The following is a 10,303-nucleotide window of genomic DNA, read 5'->3' as shown; positions in this document are numbered from 1 at the left end:
CCCCCCCCCCCCGCCACTATGAGCGGCAGTTTCGGTGAGATAGGTACCCTCGAGATTGAATATTTGTGCCTCCAGCTGTGCCTGAACAAGGGAGGAGTCATGCACGACGGATCGGAGGACAGGGAAAGGAGGGAAACCGGAGAAGGACGAACCAGCTGCTTGTCCACCGCTCGCCTTTTTGTTAATGCGGCCATGAGTTCTTTGCGTGCCGCATCATATTTTGCCTTATCCTCTGGAGTGACTACGTCGCCAGACATGGTGTTCACTTCTAGGTAGGTGTTTAGCGACGCGCAGTGGCGGTCGTCGCGTTATCACCCCCGCGCACCGCGTCCGCACCGTCCGATACATTGATGCACATGATGTGAGCGCTAAGTCGCATTGCTCTGACTCAAGGAAACTCGTAATTCAGAATCAATTGACTTTGGACATGTGCTTCCCAAGGACAGGAGATAGGAGCCTTACACTTGCGTTTATACAGTAGATTTGTCCAGAAGAATATACACTACTCGAAAAATAGGTAGCCTTGGTCAACAACGGGGAAACAAAGAAGCGTTTGCGCGTCCGCTTTATTAGTAAGTCTATCATAGTCCGATACCAAGCTGAGCTAAGTACAAGTGTCCTCCGCGCGAAATGTCCCCGGAGTCCGAGATGGATCAAGTCGAGGTAGCATTATAGATAATTGGATTGGCCGTCATTGCAATTTTTCTACCGATAGTGCCCTGAGTTAGAGAGCATTCACGAGTTAAAATGAGCGTATCGATGAAGGATCAAGTTGGACATACTTCGCAGTCGTCCCACTCTTCCAGAACTAATACATAGAATGTGGCATTCGTAGCGGGATTTCCGCCGCCAAACCCGCCCTGTGGCTGTGCAAAGTTTGGCATTGTTAGATTGGGAGGCGCAGGATTAGTTGGGTATGGAACAGCTGAGCAAGCGCATTATGAGTTTGTTGACGAATGATAAGGGGGAAGGGTTCACTAACCAGGGTAATTTTCCGCATCATATCGTCCAAAGTAATACCCACTCATGAATTGATTCGAAGGCGACATAGACGTAGGGAGTTCGGTGGCGAGGTATACCGAATATGCGTAACTTGATTTGCAGTAGTCGGCATTGATGTTATAAAAAAAGTCAAAAATGCCTCCAGGAGTGATTACAGTATATGGGGCAGGCGCGCTGATAGTACCTGGCGTGCCCTGTGCCATAGCAAACTGTATTAAAGTGAGAATACTAGATAGAGATATAGCCAAAGTGTGCATAATGGATAGCGTTTTGAAAATTTAGTCGTTTGATGAATGAACCTATCCAACAGCTGGGGCAGAGTGGATCATGACGCGAATTGGAGTCTACCTTTATACCAGCTGCCTCTGGATCCGAATGTCCTACATGAGTAAGGTTCATCCGCTCCAAGGAAGCATTGAAACAGCATGTCCCCACGATCGGAACTTGCAATCTGGAGAGGACGGAGTAACGCGAGCCCTCGTTGCCAAGCCTGCCAGCTGGCATTACGATGAAATTGAGCCATACTACGAGTAGCAAACAAGGTGCAGTAAGTGGTCATCTGCTCGTGCCACATGCCGCCTGCTGCTGGCAATAAGTGGCTTGCAGCGCATTAGATCTCGGGCAGAACTCGCCGTGTCCTTATGATGCTGGGAATGTAGAACACCGAGGCCAATTCAGAGCGAGCGATAGGAATGCTTCCAGACGCATTCGAGCCAGCTACTGTGAGACTCCAGGGAAGATGTCTTCCTGGAGAACTCCGACTTATAGCTTGCAATGCGGCGTCTTCCATGTATCTTTCACCAGACCGAGCTGAACTACGAAGAAACCACTTTCAAGGCCTCCCCATCGGTTGAACGATGTCACATCAGATAACACTGGGCAAGAACTGTTCCGTTTTCCCATACATTCAGGCATTAGAAATGCACGTACTTCTGGTATTCGTACACCCTGCAAGAATCGTCCATAACGTATATTATCCGGCAACCTGCGAGATAAGGAGAATGAACTACATGAAGTATACGAGGGCATTCTTCTTCTTGCTCTGGACTGTTGGGCAGAGGGTGTAAGGGACTATGTGACGCGAAGGATAATAAGGTTACTCACCCTCCGAAATCCCACTGAGGAAGTGCTCGTGATTCAACTTCGTAGCACCTTCACGAAGGGCAATCATGCCAGCCTCCACACAAACAGCCTTCAACTGAGCACCGTTGAATTCGTCTGTACTCCTCGCTAGCTCCTCGTAATTGACATCCAGAGAACAAGACATCTTCCGTGAGTGAATTTGGAGAATACGTGCGCGTGCGGTCTCATCAGGTAGCGGGAATTCAATCTTTCTATCCAATCGTCCTGACCTAAGGAGAGCAGGATCTAGGATATCAATCCGGTTTGTCGCAGCAATAACCTAGGCGATTATATGAAGTCTCCGTATCATTATTATGGATGACCAACGTACCTTGATTCGTTCATCACTACTGAAACCATCTAGTTGATTTAGAAGTTCTAGCATGGTCCTCTGTACTTCTCGATCACCGCTCTTCTCCGAGTCGAACCGCTTGGTTCCAATAGCGTCCAGTTCGTCTATGAAGATGATCGCAGGCGCCTTCTCTTTGGCAAGCTCGAATGCGTCGCGGACGAGCTTCGCGCCATCACCGATGAACATTTGCACCAACGACGGGCCAGCAAGTTTCAGATAGCACGCTTGCGTCTGCGCCGCGCAAGCACGCGCTAGCAAAGTCTTACCAGTTCCTATGGATGTTGTCAGACTCGATGTGACACAGCGTGAGCAGGTAGAACGTACCAGGAGGACCATACATAAGACAGCCTTTTGGAGGTTTGATTCCGAGTGTCTTGAATTTATCGGCTTGTTCCATGGGAAGGACTATTGCCTCAACGAGCTCCTCGATCTGCTTCTCCAGACCACCAATGTCGGTGTAAGTCTCTGTGGGTCGCTCATCAACTTCCATTGCCTTGACTCTCGAGTCAAATTCGGCCGGGAGCTTGTCGAGGACGAGATACGAGTCTTTGTTTACTCCCACGAGATCCGCAGGCTTCAGCTGCTCAGCGGGGACAAGACCAATGAGGGGAAGGAATACGGTTTGCCGTGTTGAGGTCTTGATAACCGCGCACTTGCCCTTCCGCATGGAATCCAGATCTCTGTTGGCCCCATCCTCCTCTCCTTCTGGGTCCACATCCAGTATCTGTCGTTCTCGTTAGTAGCAGAATGAGGGTACCAGTGGGCCACTCACCTCGACCACATTTCCGACCAAATATGGTAGCACCTTGTTCTGTTTGATCTTTTCTCCGTTGTCCCTGATCTTCTCCTTCATGACATTCTGCTCGTGTTGTAAACGCAGCGTCTCCGAGCGCATGACCTGGAGAAGCTGTCTAAGCCTATAAATTTGCAGATGAGACCATGCTGACCTTCAAGTCATTGTCAATTAGCCGTATCCGTGTAAGTATCTCGTCGGTGCTCAGTCCCATGATGTCCTCGGGAATGTCAGACCAGGTCTCTTCAGCGGGTTGGTCTGGCGTAGTGTCCATTGCATTTGGTTCTGTGGAGGTCGTTGGTGTTGGCTCTGGCTGCTTCTCATTGTTGTTTTCCGGTGGAGGGACTGGTGGTTGCGTTGAGGACATGCCGACAGTTGTGGTAAAGAGAATAGCAGTCCGCGGTTGAGAGGAATGCAAGGACGCGTAAGACGCGTCGCGCCAATTAGTAATTACATGTGAAAATGTAAGTCATACGCAAGTCATTCAAATGATATGTAATTAATTTCGTCTTACTTGAGGTGGGCTTAAATTTATACAGATTTCGCACGCGGACTCAGGACTCAGATGAAGGTTAGCAAAAGGTTAGCGCGCGCGCTGCTTTTGATCAAAACTACAAGTTTCATGATGCAATAACTGGTCTTCTCGATGCGGCTCTTTGAAACACTCCCTAGCGCACCCAAGCAAGATTGCAGCGATGTCCGTCCGCGTGCTGACAGTGTGCTGACTGATGCAGGGCGGCCCGTATTCAGGGCGCATATACCAAATAAGGCAGCTCGTGAAATATAATAAGAACCCAGTTCAAAGTTCGGACCATCCCAGGACCAGAACTCAGCAGGCAGCCATGTGGATCTCTCCTGGGTTCCCACTGTCTGTCCTCAGTCTTGCAGGTCAGGTCCCGCTGGACAAGCCCACCGCACCATCCCCTGCCATGTATCCTGCTACCCAGGATTTCGCGTTCAAGCAGGACGCGGAGACCTTCGCCCCAAAGGATCTCGTGGAACTCTCGCGACCTGGCACAGCTGTCGCCAATCCCGCTGGTGACTTGGTTGTCGTGCCCGTCACCAAGTACTCCATTGATGAGGCAAAGTAAGCGATCTTTTCATATCCGTTGCTCGTTTACTCACGATTCAATATTCTTTCCACTCAGGAACTACAGGTCGATTTATATCGCCCCGATCGAGCCGACCATCCAGCCGCTTGAAATTCCGTTAGCTAACGGGGGGGAGGCGTTCTGGCTTGATGCGCGCACATTGGCTCACGCCGTCGCCGAGGGGGACGACAATGACAAGGTCACAGCCCTCTACGCCATCTCGGTAAAATACGAAGCCGACTCGTCTGCAGGAATTCTTAGCGTACCTGATTCGCCCAAGCTCATCGGTAAATTCCCGACATCGACTGCGACGAATTTTAAGTACTCGGACAAGGCGAATACCCTCGTTTTCTCTGATCTAGTACACGCGGATGGTGATCTCACTGCCGCAAAGAAGAACGATGAGGCATGGGAGAACAGAGGTTACTCGGCCTTCGTATACGACGAGACTTACGAAAGGCACTGGGATACTTGGATGGGTCCTAAACGGCCCTCCCTTTTCTCAGTAACGCTTTCGCATACGCCGGGAAAGGACTGGCAGTTTGGCACTGACTTTGTCAACCTGCTGAATGGCACTGGGCATGTGCGTGCTGCGATCAACCCTGTATTCAACAACACCGTATCACTCATCGTCACACGTAGCATTCCCCTGTTGAACCATTTGGTGGGACAGATGATTTTGATGTTTCAGATACCCATGTGGTATACACCGCATTGGACCCGACCCTCCCCCCTGCCTGGCACACGAAGCAGAATGTATGCCATAGTCACCTTTACTATGTGTCGGATTCGGACTCACGATTACGATAAGATTTACATCACAGAGTTGGGTAGCGAGCAGAAGCCCAGGGAACTCACCTCTGGAGTTCATGGTGCTACTCACGCTCCAGTATTCAGTACTAAGGGGGATAAGGCAGCTTGGCTACAACTAGACAAGGACGGCGCTGAAGCTGACAGGTACGTTATTGGTTGGGTATCACAATAATTACGCTAAATCCGATCATCCATAGAGCGAAAGTCGTCGTATACGATCTCACCACGAATGTGAAGTATACTCTCACTCAACATTGGGACCGTTCTCCAGATGCCCTTGCCGTATGTTCGATTCGTTATGCCGTAACGTTACGGCAGCATGCTGACATCTAGAACACAGTTCTCGAGCGACGACAAGACTCTTTACTTTACGGCTGGTGACCATGCACGCATAAAGATATTTGCGCTCCCTATTCCTGCTACTCCGTCAGCCTCAACAGCTGATCCGGATCTGTCAGAGGTGTACAAAACGCCTTTGGAACTCACGTCTAGTGGTGCTGCATCTGGCGTGCAAGTATTGTCAAACGGAAGGCTGGTGTTTACGCGTTCCTCGCTTGCCTCCCCCAACGATGTGTTCGTGTTACATGGTTTAGACAGCTTAGATCTGCTCTCTAAATCGTCGCGCGAGTCATTCAAGGGACAAGTAAACCAACTCACTCGGTTCTCTGAAGATGCGCTCAAGGGAAAGAACTTGGATGCCGGAGAGGACTTCTATTTTGACGGAGCTGAGGGCGTAAAGGTGCAAGGATGGATCCACAGGCCCCCTGGCTTCAAGCAAGGCGATACGAAGAAGTGGCCCGTCGTCATGTTGATCCACGGAGGTGAATCACATCCGATGTTTCTGTCTGTTCGCGACTGACAGCGTTGGTTAGGTCCGCAGAGTGCTTGGGCAGATCAGTGGTCGACTCGGTGGAATCCCAACAGTGCGTTCCTTGCTGGTATGAGTGCGCTCACACAAGCCTCATGTTTGCTATGTAGTCTTCGCCCAACAGGGATATGTTGTGATCGCTATGAATCCTACGGGCTCTACATCATTCGGTCAAGGTTTGAATGAATTGCCGATCATCTGATGTCGTGCGTTGTAATGACGCGGAATTGCAGAATTCACCGATGCTATCTCTGGTGACTGGGGAGGGAGACCATTTGAAGATATGCAGAAAGGCTGGGCCTACGTCCTCAAGAACTATCCAGAGGTATTACTAGTGATGATTTACGACTCATAGTCATTTACCTTGTACAGATCGACCCCGACCGTGCAGTCGCTGCAGGTGCCAGCTGGGGTGGATACGCCATCAAGTGCGTATATCCGCAACATTGTTTCGCTGCGGGTCGTTTGTTTCTAATATGATGAGTTTTACAGCTGGATTCAAGGTCATCCAGAGTTTGGCTTTGGCTTCAAGGCACTTGTATGTCATGATGGGGTGAGTCTATCGTACTTTCACGTCCATTCCTCGATGTTAAGCGTCTTGGCATAGGTCTTCTCTGCAACTTACAACGGGTATTCTACCGATGAACTCTTCTTCGTAAGTCCTTGCGCGATTTGCTCTCTAGGGGCATGACTAAATTCTGAACCTCCACATAGTTCAACAATGAATGGAGAGGTCGTCCGTGGGACCCCGAGGCTAAGGCTCTTTTAGCAAAGTAAGTCACCAGATTCGACTTCGCTCACTATCTCACATGCCGTTCCAGATACGATCCTACCAACTTTGTCCACAAGTGGTCCACGCCCATGTTAGTCATACATGGGAGCAAAGACTACCGTCTCCCCGAAACAGATGGTATTGGCGCCTTCCACGCACTTCAAGAGTAGGGTCAGCTTATGTCATACCGATACATATCGTTAATCCTTGTGTATCTTAGGCTTGGTGTTCCCAGTCGCCTGGTGCTCTTCCCTGATGAGAACCATTGGGTGATGAACCACGCTAACAGGTTTGTTTCCCGCGTATTGTGGTCACTTTGAGAGAAACTGACATGATGCGATCTTAGTTTGAAGTGGCATTACGAGGTTTTCAGATGGTTCGAGAAGCAGTTGAACTCAGGCCGATGAACATCGAGGTCGATTTCGGTTCATTCTTGCTGGCGTGTCTAAAATGGAAACTGTATGGTCTGTATACCAGGACTATTTGAATCCTCAATGAAGTAAATTCGTTCAGTGATCATTGTGATGGTCAAGCTTCGATGGAACCTTCTGGTGTCCAAGCGGAATCGCTTCCACACGACGCGATCACATGATGCGGCAACCTGTAGGTATAATTACGCGCTCGAGTCGAGTCGTTTATAGCCTGTCCTTCGCGTCGTCACTCCTCGATTTTCTGTCTGAATAGGCTTGCAATGGCAGCTCAAATGAAGTCCGTCCCCGTATCGCAGAATGTCGGACTAGAAGTCAAGAATTACGCAGCGACAATGGAGATCCTAGACGAAGGCTTCTTGGTGCAGTATGCTGGTATCAACCCTGAAACGGGCAAAATATGGAAGCCGATGTGGGTGAGTAGGGACTAGTGTAGTCCACTGGCCATCGCAGAGTGAGAGATCAGCAAGGATCGTAAGGAAGGTCGGTCATTTGTTAGATCTCTCACGCTGGAGGACAAGTCTAAACGAGTCTTACAATGGTACTGCATCTTAGCTGGCTTCTTGAATTTGGCTATGAATCTTCCTGAACCGCTTGCGAAGGAAATGACGGTATTGCCTAAGTGTGCAATGTCTTCTGGGACGAAAGCGAACTTAATGCCCAATGAGGCTGTTGATAGTCACGATTTGGAAGGTGCATCACAAAAGAAAATGAGACGCGAGGCAGACGGGTCCCCACAACTTAAAGAGGACAAAGCGAGACTGCGGGCCCGAGTGCGCAAACCAACTAGTATATTCATTCCGAACAAGAGTAGGACTGTGTCCCAATCCAGCATGATTCACAGGCAATCTAGAGGCATCGTCTTTTCGAAAGATCCAGATCCAGAGGTTATACAAGCAGTGTCACAACAGACCGACAATTCTCGGATGTCTCTTGGTGTGTCTTACGCCAAATCAAGCCTCCATTCGCTGATAACTGCGTTCCTTCTGCTTGTAGAGTCGGGTTTACATTGGATGTTAGATCCGATTATCTCGTCAAAGAAAGGAATGGCAGTAGAGATCCGTGGAACTGCCGGTGATAGCGGTTGGTTCCAGGGGCAGTATGAGGATCAACAGGGTGCAATTCTTTCTTCGTTTATAACAGGAAGCTCTTCCTTCGCGTCGACCGCTTGCACATGAATCTTGCATCCCGTCGATCCGTCTTCCAGCATCACTCATGGAACTCGAGACCAACTCAAGTCGGATAATCCCAGCTTGTTATCAGGACCGGCAGCAAAGTCTTAGCTGGTAGTGTCAGATGTCTGTACCTCGTCCTCCTTCATGCTCGCACTCAGATGCCCCCTGTTAGTAGGTCAGCATTTGGAAAAAAACTGTATGCTGGGAATCAATTAAGAGACAACGCCCAGATGCTGTGTCTTTGGATACGGAGGTTTCTCCGCGAGCTTCGCAGCGTGGCCATGTCCAGTGCAGCGCAAGCCTGTTGCATGCATTCTCCCAAAAATCAGAGCTGCTTGGTCCGTACTCAATATATGTCAGTTCATCTCCATTATAGACTACAGGTTGAGTGACTTTATGCTGCAACACAATGCGACAAGAGAGAATGGAAAAACATGGACGACCGCTGCTGCATATGCATATAGTAGAGGACTTTCGACATTCTGTAGAGATGTGAACGGAGAGCGGACTTACTAATATTGTCTCTACTAGCCCAATCACCAAGCTCTCGATGCCCCGGTAGCTATACGTAGTACGCAGTACTTTTAAGCGCTCAGCCTTGCGCGCCATAACATGATGCATACCCTCCGCAGTGATTGCGCAGAAGTGCACGGCGTTTGTGTGATTTCCGAGAACGATCCGAGCACGAATGAGTGGTCGCTTTCTGATAAAACGTCCCTCCTTGCACTAATCCGCAAATCTACCGCCCAGCAAGTTCAAAATAGACGACTGCGGCTGCTTCCAGAGAAACATGAGGCGGAACATCAAAGCTGAGATGCCGTCTGCTACGCGTCGCCCTTCCAGTCTAAAATACTGGGAGTATGCTAGAGTCCGTTGCTTGAAGGTGCCACAAGCGATAGATTTCATGTTGGTGTTTGTATCGTTGTGTAAATGTGGGCCCGACAAAGCCCATTTTCAGGCAGAGAGCAGGGCTGCAGAATCTTCTGGCGGATTGCGCTATGCCTGCCAGCCGGCACGGGCGACGCGTATAGGTATCGGCACGGGCTATACGTACGGTTATGACACCTCGCACGAAGACACAGGAGAGAGGATATACAAAAGCAGGGGGGGATGAAAACAGCGATTAGCATTCCCCACTCATACCACCATAAAATTGTCACATCATGGTGGCCGCAAACTTTAACATCAACCGCCCCGCCCCAAACGTCCCGTTCTACACACCTGCGCAGAACCCCCCCGCAGGCACTGCGATTGACCCGCAGCCCGACGGCCGACCGATTCCCAAGCTGTTCCAGCCACTCCGGATCCGTGGCGTCGAGTTCCAGAACCGCATCTTCGTGAGTGCACTTTTTTCACCACGCCAGACACAAGCGTAAACGGACCGCGTGGACAGTTATCGCCGATGTGCCAGTACTCCGCGGAGAATGGGTTTCCCGGTCCCTGGCACACTGCACACTGTAAGTCTCTGCGAGTCCTCCGCCCCCGTCGCCGTCCTCACGTCCGCCTCACGCGACAGTGGGCGGCATCTTCACGCGCGGCCCGGGGCTGACGTTCGTGGAGGCGACGGCCGTCCTCCCCGAGGGCCGCATCTCCCCGCAGGACACGGGGTTGTGGTCCGACGCACACGTTGCGCCGTGGCAGGAGATCGTCGCGTTCGCGCACTCACAGGGCCAGAAGATCGGCATCCAGCTTGCGCACGCGGGGCGCAAGGCGTCCACCGTAGCACCGTGGGTCATCGGCCGCAGCGCGTCCGTGCTCGACGGCGGCTGGCCGGACGACGTGTGGGCCCCGAGCGCGGTGCCGTACAACGAGCAGTCCCCGCAGCCGCAGGCGTTGGCCACGGCGGGGATCAGGCGCGTCGTGTGCGCATTTGCGGATGCGGCGCGG

At 50.9% G+C, this 10,303-nt stretch overlaps 4 protein-coding genes across 4 annotated transcripts; 2 read left to right on the top strand and 2 right to left on the bottom strand.

Moving 5' to 3' along the window:
* Positions 1 to 653: 653 nt before the first annotated feature.
* Positions 654 to 1,205, bottom strand: FIBRA_05686 (uncharacterized protein; the record flags this gene model as incomplete). Its single annotated transcript, XM_012327443.1, has 3 exons — positions 654 to 719; positions 783 to 925; positions 983 to 1,205. The coding sequence occupies 3 exons, from the start codon at positions 1,203 to 1,205 to the stop codon at positions 654 to 656; spliced, it is 432 nt and encodes a 143-aa protein (XP_012182833.1).
* Positions 1,206 to 2,008: 803 nt separating this feature from the next.
* Positions 2,009 to 3,636, bottom strand: FIBRA_05685 (uncharacterized protein; the record flags this gene model as incomplete). The annotated part of the gene is made up of 6 exons (XM_012327442.1): positions 2,009 to 2,049; positions 2,107 to 2,404; positions 2,456 to 2,748; positions 2,801 to 3,200; positions 3,249 to 3,374; positions 3,424 to 3,636. 6 exons carry the CDS (start codon positions 3,634 to 3,636, stop codon positions 2,009 to 2,011), a joined length of 1,371 nt encoding a protein of 456 aa, XP_012182832.1.
* Positions 3,637 to 4,111: 475 nt separating this feature from the next.
* Positions 4,112 to 7,220, top strand: FIBRA_05684 (uncharacterized protein; the record flags this gene model as incomplete). Its single annotated transcript, XM_012327441.1, has 16 exons — positions 4,112 to 4,356; positions 4,418 to 4,943; positions 5,003 to 5,116; positions 5,172 to 5,317; positions 5,371 to 5,455; positions 5,514 to 5,994; positions 6,046 to 6,096; positions 6,152 to 6,217; positions 6,275 to 6,366; positions 6,414 to 6,469; positions 6,534 to 6,594; positions 6,649 to 6,696; positions 6,756 to 6,814; positions 6,863 to 6,979; positions 7,034 to 7,102; positions 7,160 to 7,220. 16 exons carry the CDS (start codon positions 4,112 to 4,114, stop codon positions 7,218 to 7,220), a joined length of 2,277 nt encoding a protein of 758 aa, XP_012182831.1.
* A 284-nt stretch (positions 7,221 to 7,504) lies between these two features.
* Positions 7,505 to 8,419, top strand: FIBRA_05683 (uncharacterized protein; the record flags this gene model as incomplete). Its single annotated transcript, XM_012327440.1, has 3 exons — positions 7,505 to 7,657; positions 7,712 to 8,177; positions 8,238 to 8,419. 3 exons carry the CDS (start codon positions 7,505 to 7,507, stop codon positions 8,417 to 8,419), a joined length of 801 nt encoding a protein of 266 aa, XP_012182830.1.
* Between the last annotated feature and the right edge of the window lie 1,884 nt (positions 8,420 to 10,303).

The sequence above is a fragment of the Fibroporia radiculosa genome (genome assembly GCF_000313525.1).
Source record: "Fibroporia radiculosa TFFH 294 genomic supercontigs, scaffold4964, whole genome shotgun sequence".
Taxonomy (NCBI): domain Eukaryota; kingdom Fungi; phylum Basidiomycota; class Agaricomycetes; order Polyporales; family Fibroporiaceae; genus Fibroporia; species Fibroporia radiculosa.
Note: the sequence above shows the minus strand (reverse complement) of the source record. Positions and strands in the feature narration are given on the sequence as shown.